Genomic DNA, 27,207 nt, shown 5'->3' on the forward strand with positions numbered 1-27,207 from the left:
GCCCCTTTGCAGTAGGAGCCTAGAGCCACTGCTGAGAGTAGGTCTCGATGGACCCTCCATCAGGGCCATCCCTTGCCTCAGTCCCCCTCCCTCCATCCCATCCCCTTGAGCCTGCAGTCACCCATATCACCCGCCCCCCCTTCTTGCCCACCTCCCCTCCTTGCCTCCAAGATTGCAACCCCCTCTGCCCCCTCCGTTACTCGTCCCCCTTCTTTTTCTAGATCCGTGCCTTTAGGCAAGGGGGTGCCAGAGTCCTCTCCCTTGTAGCAAGCCTCGGGCCCCCTCTTCCTAGGCGTAGCCTAGTCCTGGTGCATCCTCCTCCATGCAGCAGAGCTCAAGCAGTCTGCTTTCATAGCTTCTAAGTCCCAAGCCTCGTCCAAGACAACCTCTACCTAGAGAGTTTTGGCAGCTAGGATAGTGGAACTATCTTGAGATCCCTGAAATATACTCGATGGATCTAAAGGTGTTTGTACTGATTTTGCAGCCCCGAGGAGGCTCTATAGGAGTGTTTGGCTCACGGTCATGCCCTTTCTGGGAGTTCCTCTTCACGACATCTGGAGAGGAGCATTGGACTTCCAAATTGTTTGACCTTATTATGTAGCAACAGATGTTTGACATGATGGAGGAGTGGCTTGGCCCCTAGGGGAGGGAGATGTGGGCCACCCATGTGACACCGCCACTTTTTAGCTTGGCTTCTTAGTTGACCATTAGGAGCTGGGTGTTGCAGTTTGTGTGCTTCGCCTGGGACCCGGAGGTTCAACTGAAGCAGGCCACGTATTGGACTCTATAGCTTTGTGCAGACAGATTAGGGGTTGATTCCTCATTTCTGAGGCAATGGGCCACCAAGGTAGGCATCGAGTCAGTTATGCCCTTGGTGCGATGCTGACCCATCTAAACCTATAGCAAAGTCCTAGAGGTCTTTACTTTCAGTATAGGCTCCCACTCATAGGCAAGCTTTGTTCTCCTCTCCCCCTACCTCCCCATGAGTTGGGACCATGGTGAGTTGGAATGTGCATGGGCTCCATGACCACGCATGTCAGCAACCATAGCATCTATTACTTCGACAGGAGTTGAAGAGCGCAGTGGTTGGGTAGACAGTCTTAATCCAGGAGCATATGTTTTCAGCCGCAGATGTTCGACCTAGATGGCACCTCCTTCTAGCAGGCAGAGGCCCTGAGGTATGGTCCCCATGGTTGGAAGGAGTGGGGGGGTTTGCATTTTGGTGTCCCAATCCATTGGAGCGGATGTGTACGATCAAGGCAAGCTCATCCCAGGTAGAGCAGTATGGACTTCAGGATTGGGGACTCCACGATTGGGGTTGTCAATGTGTATGCCCTAACTTGTTGTAGGACAACAACGACCCGCCTTCTGGAGCCGGTTGATGGAGTCCCTCCCGCTGGATGGGACTCATGGATTGTTGGAGGTGACTTCAACAATCTCAAGTTTGAGGAGGACAAGTGCGGGGGTGCTTATTCTGGGATGCCGGCTTCTTTTGAAAAGAAGCACTTTGGAGCAGTTCATTTTCTCGATCTGCAGTCGGGACCCATGGAGGGAACCGGAGTTCTCTAGGTCTCCTAGCAGCCTTAGTTTCTCCTTTGGGAAGCGACAGTAGGATGGTCTACTTGTTGAGAGACTAGACAGATTCTATGTCAGAGATTGGGCCATGAATAGGGGTGGAGCCACTGGTATTCTAGTAGGGACTACCCTCTCGGTAGACCACTCCCCTATCGTTCTTCACCTAGAGTAGCCCCATCATGGCCTACCACAGAGAGGGGTCCGCATTCCAGATGCTTTGGTCCTGGAGGAGGTACAACATAGTATTATAGCTATTTGGTAGGAGCCCAAGTCCCCCCACAGGGAGGTTGGGCCGTGTCGGCAGCTGAGGCGATTCAGCGGAGCAGTGAGGAGCTTCGCACCGATGCTTTGCACCATCATCATACTCTTCAAGATAGAGAGAGGGCTTTGCCGTGGGACTTGGCCTCCATTGAATGTCTTCAGGAGCAAGATTCAGAGTCATAGTCGTTAGCAGACCGGTATGAGTGCGCTCGCTTGGAGCTTCATGATATTGAGGTGAGATGGGCTGAGTACTCCTACCATTCCTCTAGATCTCGGTGGGTACAGTAGGGTGACAGGAGGATGACTAGGTAGTTCTTTCAGGCCATTGGCCCTAGATCCAACCCCGTTGCGCACAGTTGTAGAGATTGAGAGACTCTAGTGGGAAGATGCACTCGGATCCATAGGACCTCTTGGAGTTGACCTCAGAATTCTATCAGCGCTTGTTCCAGGCCGAGGAGGGGTCACCGCAGGTTTTGGCAGCCCGAGATTTAGCTTGGGCGCACGTTCTGCAGGTGGTCTCCCAAAGTGTGAGTAGCTAAGTAGATGCACTTTTTTCAGATGCGGAGCTTTGGGAGGCCCTTCGGGCTCTTCCATCCCAGAAGTGCCCCGAGGAGGATAGGTTGTCCCTAGCTTTCTTTAGGTGCTTCTAGGAGTGCATTCATACCCCCCCTGCTTGGCTTTTCAAGATATTTTCGACTTGGGATCTCTCCCTTCGACCCTAAGTCGTGGCTGGATATGCTTGATCCCAAAGGGGGGGGATCGCTCGAACCTGAGACATTGGAGACCGATCACTCTCCTTGACATTGCATACAAGATACTGGGCAAGGTCTTGAGCTTGTAGCTTCGCCCTCACCTATAGTGGACATCATCCATGACACGTAGACAGGTTTTGTTGTCCAGGAGCATAGCATCTTGGACAACATCTTTACTTTCTGGGAGTCATTGGATTGGGCCAGAGAGGAGTCTCAACCTCTCGTGATTTTGCTTCTGGATTTCAAGAAGGCCTATCACAGAGTGGAGTGGTCTTTCTTGGAGGGCACCATGCAGAGGCTTGGCTTTTCGGATAGCTGGATCAGGGGTGTCTCAGCCCTTTATGCAGGTAGTTTGAGCCAGATACTTATTGGTGGCTACACGGGGGAGGCCTTTTCGCTTTCTTGCTCGGTTCGACAGGGATGCCCCCTTGCCCCTTTCTTATTCCTCTTTGTAGCCGAGGCCCTAGGGTATTTTCTGAGGTCTCAGTCGGCGGGACTCATGGGGATGATTCGACAGGAGGAGGAGCTTTTGGACTCGGAGTTTGTAGATGACATAGCCCTTTTTGTAGAGGGCTCAGCTTGGAGCTTGGATGCATTTAGGGAGGCCTTGGCAGTGTATTGTCTAGCCTCAAGCTCCAGGATCAACTAGATCAAATCAGTCGGCTTTCTCGCAGCGACAAAGGAGGTACACATGAGATCCAGGATTGGAGCTCAGTACTGGGCTTCGAGTGAATTCCGAGGGGGTAGACATTGAGATACCTTGGCTGCCAAGTTGGCATTGATATTTTAGTAGAGCGGCATATGTCCCCGGTCCTAGGGAGTGTTCGACACAAGCTTTTGTACTGGAGCTCGGCCAAACTCTCTCTTGCAAGAAGGGCCTTGGTGGCTAACCAGATCCTCCTTGCTACTGCCCGGTACATTTCCTTGTGCTGGTGTTTTCACAAGGGATGCATGGGACAGCTAAAGCGCTTAGTGTGCAATTTCCTTTGAGCAAGATCGGATTGCACACGTAACACTTGAGCTAGGGTAGCCTGGCAGACAGTGATCCTGCCCCAGGCCCAGGGAGGATTGGGCATAATTGATCCGGAGATGCAGAGCAGAGCCTTGTTGGGCAAGTTGGTAGGGAGGGGCCTCACTCCAGATACAGAGCCCTGGAAGCTTCTTCTGCAATGTAGTCTCCTTCGGAACACCCCCTACATGGAAGGTCAGTGGCAGTAGTCACACAGATGGCTCTTCTCGGAGGCCCCCCTTACAGGGAAGGGCTCTCCCTTGATGTGGAGTCTCTTCTTAGTTTGGTAGCGATTAGCAGGGGGTCTTATCTAGGCTAGTCCTCAATTTTTGGAGAAGTTTGCACAGGAACCTCTGATCTAGCACTCGGAGGTCCGAGATCAGGATGGTCGCATGTTGGGACAAAGGTTACACATTGGTTGGGCACAGTGGGACAGCGGCCCAGTTCGATCTTTTAGGACGTGGGCGAGACTCTCGACTGATGCAAAGGTATGATTAGAGACCCTCTCACATCTTCGAGGTGCGGGCCTGAGGATGGCAGAGATTGAGGTAGCTATCCTAGAATCTTGGTGGGCGAGCCTTCAGAGTTTCACACCAACACATTGGTTGGGCTAGTTCTTAGGGACAGGAGTACCTCTTCGGATTCAGCTATGCCCCCTCCCTCCCATTCTCAGCCTAGCCTGGTTCTACAGTTGGGTCTAGATGGACTCTTGCAATCTTTGACAGATGGAGATCCGGAGATGGATGGAGCCTTGGATCAATTAGGGTGGCAGAGTATCAGAGTAGTGGGCTGTCTGGGCAAGGAGTGGTCAATCGACCCCTATCGTATCTCAAATCTGGATGTAGCTCACTGGCGCTTATGGTTATGGGACGGTCGTCCCCTCAGTGACAACGCATAGGACGTCGCTTGCATTTGGAGATAGTAGCGTGGACTCCATCGAGAGAGAGGCATTGGGCAACGCAGTAGGTACCTCGAGAGGTGAGATCCAAGTTCTGGACACGCCTCTGGTCCAATCTCTGACCGTGGAAGATCTACTTTTTCTGGATGATAGCGCATGGAGGTCTCCTTGTTGGCCCTTGGTTGGTGGAGCAGATGCGAGAGGTGCCTCAGAAACCATCACTTGTCGCGCCTCGCTGGAGCCTTCTGTGTGCAGCACAGTGACCTCCCCGATACCCCTTCGCTGTTCGACGGAAATATTATACCCTGATACCCCTTCGCCGTTCGACGGAAATCTTTTCTTTACTATTTAGTTGCAGGGCCCCGTGCATAGTAGATAGTACTGGGTAGAAGTAAACTCCTTGCTGGGTTGTCACAGCCTTTAACCTTTAGATTGCATTGGTCGTTCTCCCTTAAAGGCACATTGGCCTTTAAGTGGGAGGTTGTGCGGGTTAAAGGCCACTGTACCTTAACCCCGGTTATGTACAATACTCAAACACATATATATATGGATGAAATTGAAGATTAGGGTGTTCTGCACCCACCAAAACTCGTGTCTCTCAAGCTCCCTCTCACCCTCTCAACTTCCATTGTGTCCTCACAACAAAGAGACACTCATGCGCTATTTTGCAGCAGAGGACAAAAGATTGGTTAAGGGTATGTTGTGGAAGGAGAGGAGTGTGACAAAATATGAAGAGGGGAGAGGAGAAGACTGGAGATGAGGAGAGAGGACACAGTTAGAGAGCACACCACAAATGACTAACTGTACACTAGATTTAGTTGAAAAAATAGAATATATACAAACCCTTTTAGGGTTAGGGTTAGGGGATCTAACCCTTTCCTTTATAGCACTCTATAAGGTTAGTGCTATGCACATATGATCACGTGATGGTGCTATGCACACATGATCACATGATGTTGAGCGTGAACTCTCAACACCTTCTCTCAAGATCAATATCATGAAGTAGGCCTTCCCTCAAGATGATGATGCTAGGGAATTGAAGAAGGACTGAGCATTACATTCCATCACACCCCTTTAATGGGAATGTCCTTCCTCTACTTCAAACCAAGAGCTAGTCGGTGTTTCTCGAATAGCTCTTTACCGAGTGGTTTGGTAAAGATGTCTGCAACATTTTCTTTGTTATCACAATGCTGCACTGTGATGTCACCAAGTAACACTCTTTCTCTGATGAAGTGCTCTCTGACATCAATGTGCTTTGTCCTAGAGTAATATACTCGATTTTTGGCCAATGCTTGAGCCGATTGATTATCACACTATATTGTTGTTGGCTTTGACTCATCAAAGTAATCTATTTCTGACAATAGTCTTCTAAGCCATATAGCCTCACATGCACCTGTAGTGAGTGCTCTATATTCTGCTTCAGTTGAAGACAAAGAAACAGTTGGTTGTTTATTTGACAACCATGATATAGCACCTTGACCAAGGAAAAATGCATATCCCTGTGTCGATCTCCTGGTCTCATGATCTCCGACATAGTCACTATCACAATATCCATGCAACCGTGGATGACTTCCTCTGTATTCTATCCCAAACTGTCTTGTACCTCTGATGTATCTCAAGACTCTTTTGGCTGCATTCCAATGAGACTATTTTGGATTTGCCATAAACTGTGGTAGTGAGCTTACTGCATAACAAATATCTGGCCATGTGATTGTCAGATATATAAGAGATCCAATGAGCTGCCTGTAGTATCTGTCATTGACTGTAGGCTTTTCTGAATCTTTAGTAAGTTTCAAACTCTGTTCCATGGGAGTGGCTGCAATCTTGCAATCTACCATATGAAACTTCTTCAGGAGACTATCAACATACTTGAGCTGACTCATGAATGTGCTATCTGAATCTCTCCAGAACTCAATTCTAAGACAATAGTGCATAAGTCCAAGATCTTTCATGTCGAACTCTGCAAATAAGTCTTGTTCCAATTTTCTGATGAAGCTATCCTTGCTTCTTGTCACAATTAGATCATCTACGTACAAAAGTGCAATAGTAAGTGACCATGCCTTTCCCATTGACATGGTCTCTCCAACATACAAGATACAAGGCATAAGCATTCACAATGTTGAGTTACATGAGGCGACCCCTCCCACTAGTCATCAACCTCTTCCTTCGTCAGAGGAGGACGTGTGGGAGATAGTAGCCAGCATTACAACATGGGACCTCTGGGTTGCTCGTTGCAGCTGGGTTATGGACCAGCACCATGTTCCACCGTCGGCCACCTTGGTAGCCATCTAGCAAGACACCATCTTCGCACCATTTGAGAGCGAGGCTCTCCAAGTTCTCGAGCTACCGTCGCACAACAGGAACATTTTTGCAAGGCTTGGCCTATAGGTATTTTCTACAACACCACTCCGAGAGGGATCAGGTGGTTGTATAGTCTACCACCCTGGTTGTTAGCCCCTGTTTCAAAGAATCCCTAGGCAATGAGCTAAGATCTCTAACAACATGAGTGCCTTTCTAACAACCATCATTTAATTTTTCGTTGATTTTCATGATTGGCACCTTTATGGTATTTGCCAACTTGTATGATCATTTTTTTTTACAAGCATCAATAGAAGTTATTTTCTCTTGAAAAAAAAATAAAATCAAAACACAAACACACTAATGCTTGCATAAGGAAACAAACATAAGAAAACAAATGAAACACCAACACAAGCACAAGGAAACAATTTATGTTTTATTTAGTTAGCAATTTATATCTTTAATAAAACAAGGAAGTGGGAAAAAACAGAGACTAAATGATTAGCCCCGGATAGATGACCTCCAAAAATAATATAATTATATTTGAGCATGGGTATATGCTATAGATCTTAAGTTTTTATGCAATCGATTTCGAGCCAAGAGTAGTGTAAAGAAACACAAATGCCGCAATAACATGGCAGTGTGTTTCATGACAAAAAACTACACATACCCCTACTCAATCATGTATAACACAGACCTGAAGTGCATATGATGAGACTCAAGGTGCTGGCTTTTGCACGAAGCCCCCCAAAGCTGGAGAGGCCAACGGCATATGCTAGAGCTACAACTACACATTAAAATATTGCTGACAATAAGGTTTTGCAAATTCAACAAAATCAGAGGACCAACAACTGTATCTTTACAAGCTAACATTATTTCTAGGGCATCTTAAAAATTTGATGAGCCAATTTAACATTTTTGTTTGCCACATGATCCATCCATCCTCTATACTATGAGACACGTGGAGCAATACACACCAAAATACCAAACCACCCTTGGATTGACATACCAATGAAGCGCACCCTATCTTATCTTTCACACAACAGATAAGCTTTTGAGGTAACTATTTCCCGATTCTCCCATTAATATTGCCTGATTCTCCCAAGTAACCTCAAATATATACAAAATCTGTGCAGCCATGTGCCACAACACTCTGTCTAAAAAACTCCCTCTAGTTCATTTTCAGTGCATAATCTTGCTGGTTCAAGCATGGCCAGTTGACGTCACAAAAGAGAGGAGCAATTACAAAAGCACCTACCCTACTTTCCTATTATACCATCATACTGAACAGGAATCATGGCAAAATCATGCAGCTTGAACAATATAACATTCGCTAATAAAAACCTTCAGAGTGTTGACAATCATGTCCTGACATAGTACAAGAATAACTACGAGTCTCTCTGCATTATTCCAAAACTTTTGTTCAAAAAACATCTCCAAAATGAGCACAGCATCATGAATCATGGAATGAACAGATGGAAGCTATACGAGTACTTTTGAGCCTCAATCAGAACCATAAAGGCCAGTGACAAAAAACACCTTCCAAAATGGCAGGAATCAATGTACATGACTTTACATGGAAGGTCTGCCTCTGCACTTTATTCTCGTGACTGACCAGCACGAGAGGACAGGATAATGCCCACAATCAGACCATATAGAGCCAGTGCCTCTGCAAAAATAAGAATGAGTATCATGCCTACAAACAGCTTGGGTTGCTGTGCATTTGCTCTGCAAAAAAGGGGGAAAAATAAATCAGAGCATAGAAAGGACGAATATCAGGCAACAACCCCTAATCCAAATATATAGAGATATACAGATAGTATAGAACTTAATTTTGTAGAGCTTGAATACAGATAAGAAAATTGGCGAACTATAAGAGATAAGACTGATTCAACATCCAGAAAGACCAGTATGACATATGAGAGCAAAATTGCCCCCAACTATTCAAACATTAACAGGAGTGAATTATCACCAAGTAAAAAACATAGAGAACAAAACTCAATAGAGAATGTCATTCTATACACTAAAGTCACTACCAAGCTATACTGTTGTAAAACTGTAATCTTGGATATCCACTTGTGTCAAGGCACTCTTTTGTACATGATAACAATACATCTAGATGAATTAAAGAACATGAATAAACTATATAAATGCATAACACAGTGCACTTTCAATCTCATGACAGGATCTCACACAAGGTCGAGACCATCACAACTCCAATGCCACCAATGTCACCCCGCCAAACCTTGGGCGTGGACCATTGTGTAAATGCAAGCTATCACATGGACATATCCACACCCCACCAACAACACAGAAGTCTTTGTACTAAAATTCTCAGGAGTGAAGAACAGATTCGGTCATTATGCAGGCTGGCGGAAGAAGAATACTCCACATTCCTTGTAAAACCTGGACTCTAATTGATGTCAATCAGCAATAAATAAAGCAAGCAAGTTGTAGAACAATAAAATAGCACGAGATGCAAGGACAGCCTGCAGCGTACAAAACAGTTGAAAGAACAAACTGCAGCGTTCCCAATAGGCTATTGTGTACATACAACCAGAAGAGCAGGCTCTTGTTTATACACAAAGGGTGTTGCTATGCAGTCCTCATCCTCTGCTGTCTCTACCCAGTAAAAAAAATACCCTTACCATTAGCTGGAATTAGCAATTTTAAATCAACTTTTCCTTCATTCTGCATACTTTTCAGATTATAACATAAAATTACAATCTTTAAGCCTTTCAAGTCAGTGTCGGAGAGCTCACATTTCAAACAAAACAGTCCGTACATCGGTGCAAACACTGAGAAACTGTTACAAACTATTTTCAAATTTGAATAACATGAGACGATTACTTGGAATCGACAAGAGGGGATATCAGCGGACAAGCTTACCTGACAACAGGGTCCGTCAGAAATTGCAGAACTAAGGATACAAGCAGAGTAACACATGCAGTAACACATAGTGCTCCCCAAAAAGTGGTAGAGTGAATGCCTGTAACAGATCTACACGATTATGTATTACATTTATGGATACTTATTTTCTATGCATATTTTTATTGACTACACACATGAGTTTCTTTGTGTGAGTGACTTCACACACCAGGCCGGCTATCTTTTACTGCAAAGCCTGCCCATAGGTTATTATTGGTTCTGAGGTTTTCTATAATCATGGCTGATCACCATGCAAGCTATCTTCAGTATAGCTATGCCATCTTCAGTACGGCCGCTTACCTTCAGTTTGACCATATCACCTTTGGTGTGATCTTGTCATCTCCAATATGACTTTACCATCTTCAATATGATTTATTTCTTACCAATGAGAGTACGTTGGGATTATTGCACGGGGTGGACTTGTTGGGATTATTGACGGGTGGACTTCACATCACTGAAATTACAAGTCGATTGAATATTCCTTACCAAATCACATCAAATTATCAACACGCCATATGAGACTGATCACACTTCACACGTCCACAAGGGTTTCCAAACACCGGTAGGGTCGGTAGTTCTATACCCATTATTCTTCCTAACACCCCTAGACTAGCTTTGGGGGAGAACCTTGATGCGTTGGGCTATGACGGTTGACTGAATGAGGAAGCTCCATCACTCACATGCACATTAGTTGAAGTACGGAGCTTTAACAGATGGTTTGAGTTTGAGTCAGTTCTGAGTTGTTTAGGTCAAGATAAGAAGCCTAGCAAGCCTCGGAGTGCATCTGTTTTAGGCCTACATATGTAATTAATTGTGTGGGATCATCCGGGGGAAAAATTAAAAACACAATTAAAAATTAAACTAATTAATCAAATACTATCTGAACCTGGAATAATCAATTAAATGATAAAGTTAAATCTTTATTAAATTTAAAAGCTAGCTTTTTACTCACAGCTTTTTCATGTTCTAAATTTCTAGCTTTATCTGGCATTCTACTCCTAGACTACGAACTTCTCTTTTAATTTACAGGTTCACTCTTTCAAAATTGTGATTTGACTCCTAGCCTGTTGTTGCTCCCTACAAGCTCCATCAGCCTTCCATTCTTTACTACTCCTTGCACTTGTTCATGCTCCTCGAGGCTTCTACACCAATTGCAACTTACTGGCTTCTAGACCCTGAACGGTAAGATCTATTGCCAAATAGAGGACTGGACTGCAAATCGCAGTAGTATACACCCTCTTAGTTCATTTATGATTTGCTTGGAGCTTCCTACTGCTCAACTTGAACCAGTTTGGTCACTCCCACCTGCAGATTTCCCCTGCCTCTCCATCTTTCCCACTTCTAGCCCTGATGATTTGCTTCATATACCTCCATCTGCTAGCCACGGTTCTGCTTTCCGCCAGTTTTCCATGCTCGGGATGCTTAGAAGCCAAAAGGTTTTGCGAAATTGGTATGTTCCAAATTGAAATCTAGCCGCAGACGTGACAGAGACCCCGACCTGATGACCGCAGCATGACACACGAGGCATCGAGGGGACACACAGATCACTCTAGGGGACCTCCCGTCATTGTTTAGACCTGGGGCACGTCCCACGGGAGTCACGGTGGCTCTGGTCTTGCATCGAGCCTCCTCCATGACTCATGAGACCGAGACATACGGCACCCCTTGACGGACGCCAGCGTCCCATCACCAGCTATGCACCAGCCAGGGCGACATGACATATAGAGGATTCCGCTCCGCTCCGCTCCGAATCTTTTTTCTTTTCATTGTCACACCCAGATGTATTTGATTATGTATGATCAGACTTAGGACTCAGCACGGCTGATGATGCTCGTTTAGTAGCTCCACCCTTACTGTGATTTGTATCAGGTTTTCTTTCAGTCTCATAGACCCATCGGTCTTCCGAAGACTCTAATAAATTTTCTTTCTTTCTTTCTTTCTATTTTCCAGCTCCTTACAGCAATTTCCACCTTTGTTTGCATGTGGATGTAAAACTGCTTGTTTCTAACCTAGTCTAACATGGGTCTAATAGTTCTAGCTAGGTTTGGATTGAAGATATTGGTTCTTGGTTAGTTTTTTAAACAAGTACAAGGGCTAACTAATCCTGATTTGAATTTATATGTTTCAGGGCTGAGGTAGATTGGTGCATGTACTCTAAACATATTAATCTCAGCCTTATTGTTTTGCTACAATTAGGCTCCATCTAGGGTACTTGGGCCTCCATTACACATGGACATCTCCAAGGACTGCTAGTGGGCTACTTTGCTTACTTTGGTTCACCTCATCAGGAGAAATCATTGGCAATATGTTACAGGACTTCTAGGTCCATTGGGTTCTGTCCAAATATCTGTACTGCTGTTGTAACTGATTCCTGGTTGGCAGCCCCATCAAAATGTTGTCCTACTGAACCTGCCAGCTAGCTAATTATGGATGACCGTCGTGGCTGGTTGGCAACCTTGCTTGGCTGGCTGCAGCATCTATGCTCTTTTTTAAATTTATAGGACTGCTGCATAAGCTTATTGGGCAAGTATTCTATACTCTAACATGGTTTCTGCTATTGCTGTTTAGTTCCTTGATGTCACTATCTGCTGCTAGAATTCTGGTCATCTCCTGCCTGTACTATAGGGAGTCAGGGCTGTTATGTGGTGACACGGCCCCGCAGGATCTGACCCTATCACTGACCTAGAATCTCGTCCTCGATACAACCAGAATCATAGCGCAGGTGCCTCGATCCTCCCGACCACCCCCGAGCACGTGGACTACAGCTCGACTCATCCATAGGCCCGTATCTAACCCAAGCGTCCCATACCACCTGAGCCCGTCCAGAGGACCTTCGATACACCACCTATGATCCGCCATGTAGATGGCCAGAGTCCCAGCCTAGATCCAAGCCCCATCCATCAGTTGAGGAGCGCTCAACTGATCTCCACAATAGCATTGGCCCTCCCTCTATATAGAAGGAAACCCGCTATAGATAGCCCAATGCTATGAATAGCTCCCTCCATATAAAGCGAGCACTATATATGAATCAATCTCTATATATAGCAATCTTCGCTAAAAATAGCCATCCAGCCCTATGCTATCCCGTAACCCACGTTAACCTACTATCCAACATGCACATGATAACCATGCACATGACATACTCCCCTTCCTCTAAGAACTCACTCCTGAGTTCACCACAAAGCCCGAAAACTCTGTGAAGATGAGTCCATGCCAATAACTATACTTTGACTATCAATTTGAGTGTGCTATACTTTCCATGAGATTCAAATCAAAGAAAATCTAAGGCCAAAGCCACAATCTTTGATAACTAACTCAAGGAAAGTAAATCTCTCTAAACAAGGTTACATATCGTCGAGTAATCTTCTCGAGAAATCAAGTAATGCCTGAATCCACAGAGTTAATTCCGTTGACATATCCGTACACAAGCATGGTAAAATCCGTACCTGAAGGTAAATGATTCTATCAACCTTATCTATTGAGTATCCTTGAACTCAAAATCTTAGGTTGAGATTGAGGAATCATTGTTCGAACATCCCCATCAATTGAACCCCTCGAGGCCAATTTTTGGGTTGCAATTTCTATCAACCCTAATTCTTGAATTACTTAGTATTCAACAAATCCCTCAACAGAATACCCTTGTAATTCAAATTCTTGGGTTGAAATACATGACAGACTTTCCATCGCAGAACAACTAGGTATCCGTTCATAACTCATGATAGAAAAATCTTCATGGAAGTATCAATGGGCAAAATCCTGACCAAAGATATGGTCCCCCTGATCTATCCTCGAAATGCCCTTACATGAGAATAATCAGTAGAAATTCAGTTGGCTATATCCAGTCAATGGTACTGTTCTAGACATGTATATAGTCAACCATCATAGGAATAGCATCCTATGTGATCCAAAGACTACGGAAACATACAAACCGAAATCTCTTAAAACAAGATCCACTATCGAATATCCTGTATAAACTTGTGCACAATAAACCGCTCCGGTCACAAGATCATCCAGTTCTTAGGATCTCTTATCTAAGAACATCAAGTTCCAAACAAGGCACTGACAGACCATCATCAGAAGAGATGTGGTAACGCTCCTTGAGATTGAGTCTAGACTATGGAGCTCCAAGGTTGAACCCAAAAATACATGGCTTCTCTTAGGGTAAAGAATCTTAGTCAGCCCTCGTTAAAAAAAAATCTAATCAGGTTGCCCCCAATTTAATTCAGCCTACTTGTACTTCACCCTAGAGGTCCTTGGGTATTATTTCACGCTGGATTATACCACCACATCAGAGAATCTTAAGTGTAACAAACCTTAGTGTCCCATACCACCAAAGTATACTACAAATAAAAAACTCAGTGGACAATATGAGTGAATCAGGTAGCCAATCCCTCTTCAACTCAGATGATCCCAGATTGAGTCAGGGTGGCAAATCCGTACTCAATCCTTTTCTTAATGTGATAATATCACCCCCTTGTGTTACAATACCCCAACCAATAGGTCAAAGAAGAAAACAGCAGGTAGCATCCCTAACAACTCTTGAATCCTGACTATCCACGACCCCGGGCTAAAAGAGTGAGAATCAGAATGACCCCGCCTTTGAACATGATTCAAAGAAGGTATCCAACAAGACTCATCCTGGTCTGATCAATAAGAACCTTCATATGTCCAAACAGTAACTTGAAGAAACGCCATAACTCACAATCACATCGAGATTAAAACTTCAAATAGAAACCAAACAGGAATCTACGCACCAAGATTCGAGAAAGGGAAATCCAATTGTCTTAGTTAAGTCCACTTTAAGATGTAACAAAGTCTCAGGCATCCTCAATGTACCATATATCTAAAAAACTGCAAGATATATGGAACAAAAGTACACGTTATAATTTGAAAAAACCAATCAAATTATAAATGCCACTAGTTTACAATTCATACAAAATTGGGAAACATCTTGAACCAAACGTGGTTCAAAAGATCCAGTCGAGCCAAAAATAATTGGGTGTAGGTCAAAACTGAGGATTTCAACCTCTTCATCGCTTCTCAGACTCTAAAACAAGCTGTCTACATTTAGAACAGCATGAGCCTTCTTCAATATATTTCTGGTACTGAGGGGTTTTATAGTAGTAAAGAGCTGCCCAGAGTTCATCCATCAAGGAATCCATCTCTCGTAGCAGGTCATGAGGTCTATAAGGAATAACCTCTGATGTAGCCTCATCCTCCATCTCAATAAAACAGTAATCCAACATAGGTGTCTCATTACTTTGATGTCCTTCCATGGCTGGAAAATATCTCGCACGGGAGAGGGACTAGAAGAAAAGCAGTTGTGTCCAAACGCGTGCTCTTCACACTAACAAAAGGGAATCTGGTGCTGCGTGGAATCAAGGAAGAAGGCGAGTAGAGGACAGCAAGAAAGATGGCGGAATCTAATAGGCTGATCTCAGACGGAAAGAGGGTGGGAAATTCGCCTTCATGCGCTGAAGTGCTGAAGTGAGAAAGAGAGAGAAATCCCGGGTATATAAATAGCCAGGAAGGGCCAGCAAAAGATAGGTGAATTTAGGGTGGGTGCTTGATTTAGAGCAAGTGCTTTCCTTGCTAGAGAAAAACAAAAAAGCAACCTGCTTTTTTTTACCAAAAAACAGTCTCGCTTTTAATAGATCTGGTCCCGCTTTTCTCCAGCCAGCCAAAAATAGCCAAAACGCGCTAGATTTAGAGCAAGTGCTTTCCTTGCTAGAGAAAAACAAAAAAGCAACCTGCTTTTTAACCAAAAAACAATCTCGCTTTTAATAGATCCTGTCCCGCTTTTCTCCAGCCAGCCAAAAATAGCCAAAACGCGCTAAAATCAGGCCATACGCTCCTTCCCAAAGCCAAGCGCCTGCCCCCAATCATATCGCCCCTGTCTCTGATGCCCGAATCTCCTAGACAAGCCGCTTTCTAGGCTTATGAACGCCCTCTCTTTCCTCCTACTTCTCAACTACAGCAAATCTAGGTCTCTAGGGTAGGAATCTCATCCTTGAGAACCTACAGCGAATTCTTTCCCTAACCAGCCTACTGTCATGTGTCCCCACACAGCCAATCACATCAACAACCCAAGCGTGGGTAGTTATAGGTCAGAAACGATCCATCCTCATCTCTCTTGCTGAAAGCATCAAGTCTTCTCATCGCCTACCCTTCTCAAGGAATCACGATTTCCAAACACGTAGCAACCAAGAGAGAGCACACAGCCTATGGACTTCTATTTCTTCCGCAACTCTCCCAATCATGAGCGCACATCATCAGCCAACGATTCAGCCCATACATGAGCGAAAATTCAGATTTGCAAAAGCAATCTCAGAAAGCGTACCTAGAAGACATCTTTTCTGCATACCTCGCGTTGAATTCAATCGTGATAGGCTGGCTCTGATACCAGATGACACGACCCCGCAGGATCTGACCCTATCACTGACCTATAATCTCGTCCTCGATACAACCAAAATCATAGCGCAGGTGCCTCGATCCTCCCGACCACCCCCGAGCACGTGGGCTACAGCTCGACTCATCCATAGGCCCGTATCTAACCCAGGCATCCCATACCACCTGAGCCCGTCCAGAGGACCTTCGATACACCACCTATGATCCGCCATGTAGATGGCCAAAGTCCTGGCCTGGGTCCAAGGCCCATCCATCAGCTGAGGAGCGCTCAACTGATATACACAATAGCACTGGCCCTCCCTCTATATAGAAGGAAACCCGCTATAGATAGCACAATGCTATGAATAGCTCCCTCCATATAAAGCGAGCACTATATATGAATCAATCTCTATATATTAGCAATCTCAGCTAAAAATAGCCATCCAGCCCTATGCTATCCTGTAACCCACGTTAACCTGCTATCCAACCCTAGGTACACCATGCACATAACATGTGGGTTGTTGTTTTCTCTTCTATTCTTCCTATGAATTCTGCAAGTAGATGGGGAATTTAGCCAGGGCCTGTTGCCAGGGTGTGACGGGCTGAAAACAGGGCCTGTTTAGGGGCTGGTTAATGGCTGTATATAAGCTGGTATATTATTTAGAACAAGAAGTTAGAGAGATCAGGCTTATGGTTGCTGCTTTTGGAAGGAATGTGAAGGAGATGGAGAGCAAAGTCAAGTAGGAAATCATTGCAGAGGTGATGGAAAAATGCAGCACATCTCCACCAGCACCAACACTTGTCTCCACCGTCGAAGAGATGATCAACACTCGTGACTCAGGTCAGCTCAGCTAAGAAGGAAATGGCTATTGTGGCCAACAACAAAATCAATAAAGAAGATCTTTATGCAGGGTAAAAGAACAGGAAGCCATAGTACATAGTAAGAGAATACTGCGCATTTGGGGGACTGCCAAAGGATTGCCTTGACTGTTTTGATGATGAGGAAGGACACACAGAAGAGGAGAAATTTACAGGCCTCAAGAAGGGGATACCACAAGTAGAATGGGTTGTGAATGACATCAGCTGTATCTCCCAAAAGGGGACACAAGTACAAGTTTATTTCAATGAGAAGGCAGGACGAGTTAAAATTTTCCGACAGACAAACAAGTTGAAAGGTACACAGGTATGGATATCTGAAGAACTCACTCCAACGCAGCTCAAACTAAGGAATGCTGAACTCACTAAAGTGAAGGACGCACACAAAGCAGAGAAAAGGGCAGTCAACCGTGATGGAATGGCTCTAATTAGAGACTTCAAATTGAAACCTAAAGACCCTCAGTCATAAACTGATTATTGAAGGCCACTATAGGATTAGAAATTAGATATGTGCTAAATAATCTTGGGCTGAGATGCCATGTGCATTCCTTGACTCTCTGAGTTTCAGAGATGTAGTAGCTCAGCACGTAAGAAGTCAAAAGATAGGTTTTTAGCCACAAAAGTAAATCAGCACAGAGGCAACAAGCCAAGTGTCAAATCTCATCTGGATCTAACCCCAATCACATCCTTAATAGCTCTTAGTAACAAACAATAGTGAGGCACGCAAACTACCCCTGAGCATGTGGCAATGAACTAACACCTATGCCAAAGATCTTGGCATCAAAGTTCGCCCACAAGGAACCCACAGCACAGCATCCTTCATCTGCCATGTAAGTGTTGGAAATAGAAGGATAGAATCTCTCACACCTCTCTACAATCTCAGCTCATAGAACACTCAGAAACCTCTATATAGATGATCACACATATACTATGAAACCTCACTGGAACAGCACATGAGAGAGAGAGAGAGAGAGACAGAACTCAGAGTGTGGGATAAACAAGCTCCAGATGAGCACTAAGTAGGCAACAAGGTGCTGTCCAAAAATGCTGAGTATCCTCAGAGATCTCCTCCCTCAAAGAACGCTCCCCGTCGGTAGAGGCTTCGGTCCAGTGGATGAGTGAATGGAGGGAGGAGTGCTTTATATAGACTATGTGCAGGGCTCATAAAACCGACCAGCAGGGGGTCCGTCCCCTGCCGGCTTTTTTGGCTGACCAGGAGCTGACCAGGCCGACTTGGACTGGCCTATAAATAGGCACTCAAGCAGGCCTCTTGGGCTGCACTTTGCAGGCCACAATACTGCCCTGCATGCCCTCTTCATCCCCCTATTATCTCCCTGCATGCCCTCTTCATCCCCCTATTATCTCCTGCCAACTTGTCCCCTCGAATCGGGGGCTCACAGGTGAAGACAGTGATATTCTAACAGTAAGCAGCTCACAATCCAAGCTTGACCATCTAGTTGAGGTGCCCTCAACTCAATTACCCTGGCCATTCTTATATAGAAGAGCATCTTGCCATAAATAGCATACCAGCTAGATATAGCTGATTGGCCCCCACTTATTGTACATGGCTGTAAACCTCATGTAAGCATGCAAATCTTAATCCCAGGGCCCTTAACACTGCTTGATTAAGTCCAATAATTCGCAGATTAGCATTCGAGGTAGCAATTGATGTGGATAAGAAGAAAGCACTTAGCCTACCTGAAACCTTTCCATGCTCATGTGGAATATAAGTCATCTCCTCAACTTCCACAATTGTCCCTGGTTCCCAACAGCTCTTTAAGTCTCCTAACATAAAGATGGAATGAACTTTTACATGTTGAAGCAATTCCAGTTTTTACTGCCAGTGCTGAGCTTTTTAAAGAAAATGGCCCACAATGCCTACCAAATGGGTCCTCAATGTCTTTGCATCTTTAGGTATATCCAAGTATACCAGCATCCCTTCGAAAAACTCCATTGACAAAATATCAGCATAAAACCGTGCTCTATCCTAAGCAGTCATTGTAGATTCCCATGCAATCACAAGCCTCTCTTGCATATCCAGCAAGAAATCCTTAGCTACATCAAGCTAAATACCTTTCAATCCAACCGTCACCAGAGACTTGGGTTGATATCCGTACATAAGCATAAAAAGACTCTACACAATAGCAGTATGCTTAGCACTATTGTAGGCAAATTGGCTCACGATCTAAGCCTGACCATCCAGTTGAGGTGTGTTCAACTGAACTACTGCACAATAGCTATGTTAACTCTTACATAGAAGAGCATCCTGTCATAAATAGCATACCCAGCTAAATATAGCTGACTGGCCCCCATGCATGGTTCTAAACCCCACATAAGCCTGCCAATCTTAATCCTAGGGCCCCCTAACCCTGCTAAATTACGTCCACTAATTTGGAGATAGGCATTCCCGGTACATAACACCAACAAGTCAATAGAGACACAGGGAAACCAGCCTTGAAGTTAAAGCTACAATATAGGCAGTGAGTAAGGCGGGGGAGCAGCCTGATCCAACAAAAAATTCTGAAGAAACCACAAAGTCCAGAGAAAGAAGTCCACGTCCTCTAATACATATCAGTGTAGTCAATAACATCTTTAACAGGTCGTGGAGCCCTTTCAAATCCCTAAATATATATTTAGGGCTTAGTGAAAATTCCAACGCCACAAGATTACAGTTACATTATGCTCATAGAGACAGCATATATAGCTGGGCATGTGTGTCTATAGCACGGGCATCAACCATTTCAGCAATTCTAGAATATTCTATGCTGGGATGAGTGTCACCCTTTAGCTGAAGTCACCTATGCAGAACAGATGACAATAAGGATTCTGTAATGTGAGAGGAAACACCAAAATGCCCATCCATTTTTACATATCTATGACCAATTTACGAAGTTATCATCTACATCATGGATGAGCCTTGAGCCCAAAAACAACATAAATCTGGTCAAACGAGGAATGAATACCTGACACCTGCATCACCGACGATACCGATAGCCATTCCAGCGGAAAGGCCAGCTAGCCCACAAGCAAGGCCAGACGATAGATGCGCATATCCATCAAACAGATAATATGCAGTGCTCTTTGGGTTGATTCCCGTACTAATAATAACAGCGATAATCAAGCCATAAATACCCAATACACCAGCCATAACAACTGGAACAATAGATTTCATCACCAGCTCAGGCCTCATAACCCCCATAGAGGCAACACCAACTCCACTTTTTGCGGTCCCATATGCAGCACCCATACCTGCATGACTCACTTTATAAGTGACCAATCGAACCGCGATCATCTACACGCATTTGACTTTAAGAAATCACGTAGGAGCAACAAAATATTATCAGTCTTCAAATAAAAATACACAGAAGGATATCAAAAGGTTAAACCTTCTACCGTCTACATGTGAGACTTAGAATAACAGATCCACCCACTACGCAAAAGTCAATTTTTTGCTATGGCCCACGGAACGACTCGAATTGGTATATACTATCGCCTCTCCTGGAGGCTGGAAATGGAAATCGTTCAAGACATGAAACAGCAATCAACACAAACGGAACATGTTGTAAACCTACACGCAGGTATATTTCTCATGCGATGCTATAGGCAACTGAAATTAGTCGAAAACAAAGAAAGAGACGTCGAAGCAATGATCGTGCAAACCCGTCTTCAAAGTCAAAACATTCAGCGTCCGATGCGGTGCTGAGAAACAGATCCACGTCACCAATCATGGCACGAAGAAAGACAGAAAGTAAGAAGGAAAGAGAGGATGTTACAGGAGAAAACCAGGGCCGCTGCAGCGCCAAGGAAGCCGAAGAAGGGAGCGGTGGTATCGCCATTGAACTCGGTAGTCGACATGATTCCAAAAGAGGGAAAGGATTAGCAAAAATACGAGAGCAAGGGCAAAGATTGCCAAGTGAAGATAAAATGTGCAGAGCTGTATGGCTATGGCGGATCTTAAGCTTTGCAGATTGCTAACCAACTCTCTTTTCTGAAGGCTTTGCAGGGACGATAGCCACCTGCCGGTTTCCCAACCGGCCCAGCCGGTTCCTTCCTCTTCACCCTTTAAGTTAACCACGATAAACTGCTTTTTGCTTTTTCATTTTCACCTCTAACAAATATTTTTCTCAGTTTTGTAACATCTCCAAAAAGTTTAGACACTTCAGCTGTATTTTATCTTTGCAAATTGCACATTCTCAAGAAAAACCTTCGTGATTCGTTGTGTAAAAATGCTTTTTTGTGAACACTCGTTTTTGGGACATTGCAGGGGGAAACATACTTGCACTCCCAAAATCTGCCATTTTCGGAATGCCCTCTTTGCAGACTGCTAACCAACTCTCCTTTCTAAAGTATTTGTGGGGACGATAGTCACCTACCCATGTCCCCAACCGGCCCAGTCGGTTCCAATCTCTTCAACCATTGACTTAACCATGGTTCACCAGGTAACCTACACATCCCCCCAAGGCCTTGTTAGTGACGTGGATGTTGATTCAGTACCATCATATGTTAGTTGAGAATCAATGCTCTCTCGTACTGTCCCCTTCTAATTGGAAGGAACATGCTAATGTATGGAAGGTTGCTTGATGATTCTAAGAATGTCTGCTTGGACTCCACCATGTATGTCTTTGATGTGTGAGAGATGAAAAGGTTTGATGCTCGATTTGTGCTACCAAGTTCTATGAAGGAGACAGTGGTCGTAGGGTAAATGGGTGAAAGAAGAGTTGGTGTTAAGTGTTTACCAAACATTGAGGCTTAATGGCAAATGAATGGAAAATTTTGAGAAGTGATTCAAAGTAGAAGGTTTCATTATTTGTAAAATTCCAAAGATGTTAAGGCATTCGAATTGTATATAAAATGTTGTCAATGTATATAAGACATTTTTTAGTTGTCTTCCATAAGAATGGCAGACATGACTTCAAAAGTTAGTGGAAAATCTTTGGTATCCAGCTATAACAAATTATTGGTAGTCCTAGCCTAGACCATTCAATGCAATTTGAACATTATGTACGTCAGACCAGGTAGAAGTCAGGACTTGTCTCAAACTATAGCTCCTCGGCATTGTTGAGTTGATTTTCAGTATGATAGTTTGAACATGTTCTTCACACTAAATCTATTTTCCAATGCTTTGCATACGTTCATACTAGCTGCCTTTTCTTTGAAAATGGAATCATGGTATCCTTGACATTGAAATTGATGAGTTTGAGTGCTAATTAAGCTTAATCATCCAAATCTACTTCTCGATCCACTGAGGTCTTTAGCCTTGTTGTTGTCAAGGGTGTTGTAGAGCTTGTTGTTACATGAGCTTTTGATATTTTCTCTAAGTCTATGACAATGTTCCATAACGTCTGAAGTTGGACTATGTTCATGAGTTTAAATTTTCAAATCCCAAAGTTGTTGTCATCAAACTAGCTATTCTAATCTAGGAATAGGATATTATCATGTATCTTTCCCATGATGGAGTAGCTTGAAGATCAAACTTATAAAAAGATAATGACAAAAATATGCCAGAAAAGAGTCATTATAAGGCTAATGTGTGAAGTGCAAATAACTATGCCAGAAGCCAAAAGAAAGGTGTTATGATGATAGCATGTGAGGTGCAAAAATGCAACTGAACAATGTCAAGTGAGTCATAAATTGTAATGAACTAGGATATTGCCCACTACCCTGAAGGTACAGAGTGTGAAACCAATGTAAGAACCATAGGGGGCTAAAGATGTTAGGAACTAATAAAGATCTTTTGTGCGAGATCTTACTTGGCTTTGTGGATTTAGATCTCCCCCAAAGATCTGCTTGTCTAAAAACCTTGTCTACCAAGAAATAGTAACAAAAACTCTATTTTTTAAATTCCTTTTAATTGATAGTTTGAATTCATGATGACATGGTCATTGATAGTGAGCTATGGTCAATGAAGAGGCTTCAATTAAACAAGATGTGGATCTGATGATGAAGCTAATAAGTAAGACTGGTTAAAGCTCACATATGATGTGACAAATAACGAGTGAGCTACAATGAACTTTTCCTAAAAAATTATTTTGGATCAAAAGTTATGGAAATTGAAAGGTTTGCCAAACGTACGAGGTTTTGACATTTACTTCCACTTTAGCTTTAGCCCCCTGAAGTAAGGTTTTAAAATAGCTCCTAAAGATGGGTCTAATTCTCATGTGCTCTAGGGACTGAAGGATAAAACCCCATTCCATTCTGTCATAGGCTTTGTCAAAGTCGACTTTCATGAAACAAATGTCCTAGCCATGCTCTTCCGCGTACTCTAGTCCTTCCCACAGTGTAAGAACTGCTTCCAGAATGTGGTTCCCCTGGATAAAGCCTTTTTGCTCCTCTCTAATAAAAGTTTACATTTTCCCTTTTGGCGTGAGTAACAGAACCTTAGCAAAAAATTTGTAACAAGGGTTAAGCATTGTGAGTGGCCTCCAATTCTTAATTTCCTCTTTCGGCCTTCCTTTCTTAATTAACTTGATCATTCTTGTATTGATTCTAGAGTTGAGATATCTTTTTGCTACCGTCTCTTGCCAAAGCAGTAAGGGGAAAGTGCTTAAGGTCTCTAAGAATACTTGAAAAAATTTGATTGGGAGACTGTCTTTTGCTAGCATCTTTCCCTTGGCCATTTGTTTTACGGCTACCTTCAACTCTTCCCCTGAGACCTCCCTTTCTAGATAGGCTGTGTCAAATCTTGCTATCACTTTTGGTCAGGCTTGACTGCATCGCTCCACCGCTACTTCCTTTCTTGTGGACTGAGTTTCTGGTTGTCCTAGTATCAGTTGGACGTATCATTGTAACATATGCGAAGATTGGTTGTATGTTTAATCATCATCAATGTTCCCAATTCAGAGAGCCCATGCAACTCATCATTAGAATCAAGATATTGCATGCTACAACATACTATGGTATCAGAGGTTATTGACTTGTAGGTTTACTTTCGCTTAAAAGTCATACTACATGGAAAAGTAGCATAGAAATCCATTTCTTCCTTCATGTTCTACAAGCTCATATGTTGTTCAAATCATACATTTAGAATTTGGGGTTATGCTTCCACGGTTATGCTTAGACACAATCGATTGGGAAAGCAGTATACTTCATAACCTTCATTGATGAGTATTCCAAGAAGACCTAGATATTCTTGAAACAAAAATTTGATGCACTCAATGCTTTTAAGGACTTCAAAGCCATTGTTGAAAAGCAAAATAGCAAACACATCAAACTCCTCTGTTGGCTGAGCTCAATGCATTTTGTAGGACACTTTGGGATCAAAAATAGTTTAAAGTAGAATTGAGTATCAGAAAGGAAAATTAGAATCATTAAAGAATTAGCACAAGGTATGCTTGATAAGAAGAAATCTCTAAGATAATACTAGGCAAATGCATGTGACATAGCATTCTTTTTTTGCGATAGAAGTCCTACATCTATACTCCAGAACACAAATAAATCCATAGGCATTAATTTCTCGACCAATCATTTGAGAGTATTTGGCCCTCTAGCCTATGCACATGTTCTAGATGAGCTTAGGAACAAACTTGATGTGAAATCAACCAATTTTCTCTTCACTGGACGTGCAAAAGAATCAAAGGCATACAAGTTGTATGATCTAGTTAAAAGAAGGCTCATCATTAATGAAAATCCATCACATTTTAATGAACCTACTATATTTTTGTACCTATGTAGTCATCAATTCTAGTGATTCAAAGGCTTTCACTACTTGCACCATTAGATAGTGCTCAGTCTATTGTGACAACTCAAAGAAAAGACAACCAAAAAATGCAAGAATTGGTTGCCACAACATTTGCCACAGTCATGATTAATTGACTAGAAATTTTCATTGTAAATGTAAGAGGGTCTTCTCATGCTAGAAAGGAAAGGACTTAAAGGAACAAATTTTCCTTCATCGTAAAAGTTGATAGAAATTGATGGAACAATTTTAACTTCATGGTAAAAGTTATGGAAATTGATGAACCTACAACTTTCAAAGAAGCAATATAGCTACTTAAATGGAAATATCCCATGAATGAAGAGTACACCGCTTTCACAAAAACCAAAATTGGACTCTATTTAATTCCAAGCAGAGAAAAGTTCCCATAATTGGATGCAAGTGGGTTTATAGGTTTAAGCTAAATAGGATAATAAAACTAAAAGATACAAAGTTAGACGCATTGCAAAAGGTTATGGACAAGAATATGAAACGTACTACGAGGAACTTTTGCACTAGTTGCAATGATGAATATAAGAATAATCATTACTTTAGCATCACACTTTTCTAAGTTTTGACATTTTGCAAGTAATTTTTTTTGCAAGTTTGCGAGTATTTTAAGTATTTTTATGTGCAAATTTTATAGCTAGTGGCTAGTTATAATTCTTGCATATCACCACGGAAGTATAAATAATAATAAATCCAAGCAATATATTTCTTAAACATAGGAAACACTCAATGGAATCCATGGAGCTAGTTCTATTAGAGGACAAGATGTCATCATAAATACCTTGAATCAATACCTCAGCGTTAAGCTATAAAGGTAAGAAAGCATTATCCAAGCATTGTTGCATTCGTGCATTCATTGAGCCAAGCATAAATAGCTTGAAACAATAGCTCACTGGCGGCGAGCTACAAAGACAGGGTGCCAAAAACTTTTACCCTAGATGGCATTTTGGGGTTTCATATAAAGGTACCCTCGTTTGTAGTCGTTTTCAAGGTTTTTGGGCTTTTAGAGCTCATTTTTGGTGTCAAAGAGGTCAAATTGTGCATGTATCAAGAGTTTTGGAATTTACTCCTCTAGCAACATAGTTCAACTTTTGTTTCGTTCCAAGGAATTTGTAAGAGTAACGATGGTCATCCATAGGTCAAATATTTGAACATCAGTAATTTCTAGTTTTGTGGGAGATGTGTCTGTTTGTATTGGGTCCTCTGCATGTAAGAATACAAGTTGTGCATATAACATTATTTTAAATTTCTCCCAAATTATGCTAAATGCATAGTTCTGCTTAAATTTTCCCACTTAATGGTTGAGTCAAATCAATCCTTATAGCTAGAGATCAAGGTGCTTATACTACACCATATGATCTTTAATGGCATAGAATTTAGACGAGATTGGACTATATATCGAAATTAAATGCTTTGCATTAGAGTTTAATTATTTATATGTAATGGAAAGTTGTTTGTTTATTATAGGAAGGGCAGAAGTTGTTGCATGACTATGATGATTAGAGTAATGAGTTGGCTAAGAAAATGAAGATGAGCATTGCGCTAGCTGGTGCATAATTGCTTTCTATGAAACACATATGGAATTTGTTTCTTGATAGTCACATGTCTTTTGGAGTTCAACAAAAGCATTTGGAGACTATATTTTAGTTAGTTCTGAAGAAGAAGTGAAGATTTCCTTATTTTTGCATTGTTGTAGTGGTTTCTCTTTTGGAAGTATGATTGGTGGGCTAATAGTTTTTGGAAGGGTAAACCAAAACATCGAGTGACTATGCTCGAGAGTGAGCTAACAATTCAAGCAAAGTTTCCTAGGAACTATGCCATTGTCTAATATTGAAGACCATTTGAAGCCTTTTACAGTTCCAAGTTGTTTGAGAATTTCCATTCTACATTGCGAGAATTATAGTATAAAAATATGAGAAATAAAATCATAGAAGGTGAGCTTGTTTACACGAGGAAAGAAATGTGATTGGAAATGAACTTCGATTTGAGCATATACAGTGGAAATGTGATTGCATGAACATTTTTACATCCTAGTCTCTCAAAATATGCTATGTACACACTTAGATTATAAGTTTACACATTTTCAAAGTACATGTATTAAAGTGGTAATTGTTGTACCACATCCCATCTCAAGGACCAGGCCTCCCAACACGCATAACAAACTCAAAATCATAGAAATGATTCTAGAGGAGTGCTATAAAGCACCCCTAGCACCTTGAATTGCTATAGTAGAAGAAGGGTGTCCTTGAGTCTGATCAGCCTGGGGTAGTAGGTAATGAGAGTTCAAACATCATCACTCACTCATACCCGATGCATTTCAAATATGGATTGACTCTTGACTATAAAGATGGGTGGTGTGGCTCTAGTGCGCCATACAAATACCAACATAGAAGACCAAAGATTCACAACATAAATTAAAGCATGTAACATAGAGAAGTTAAGAAATGATGGACCTTGGCAATGACAATGTTCGCATACCGGCATGTTCTCCCCATGATACTTGACAATGCCATACTCTTTC

General features: G+C 42.8%; 1 protein-coding gene across 1 annotated transcript; it reads right to left on the bottom strand.

Annotated features, from left to right (window-relative positions):
* Window positions 1–7,892: 7,892 nt before the first annotated feature.
* On the bottom strand, window positions 7,893–20,999 carry LOC147890831 (V-type proton ATPase 16 kDa proteolipid subunit). The gene is made up of 3 exons (XM_087389507.1): window positions 20,758–20,999; window positions 19,948–20,233; window positions 7,893–8,521 (listed from the first exon to the last, which is right to left on the bottom strand). The coding sequence occupies exons 1-3, from the start codon at window positions 20,837–20,839 to the stop codon at window positions 8,392–8,394; spliced, it is 498 nt and encodes a 165-aa protein (XP_087245633.1). The 5' UTR covers window positions 20,840–20,999; the 3' UTR covers window positions 7,893–8,391.
* Between the last annotated feature and the right edge of the window lie 6,208 nt (window positions 21,000–27,207).

This window comes from Dipteris shenzhenensis, chromosome 18, assembly GCF_047967505.1.
Source record: "Dipteris shenzhenensis isolate YYH24624 ecotype China chromosome 18, Dip_SZ_1.0, whole genome shotgun sequence".
NCBI lineage: Eukaryota > Viridiplantae > Streptophyta > Polypodiopsida > Gleicheniales > Dipteridaceae > Dipteris > Dipteris shenzhenensis.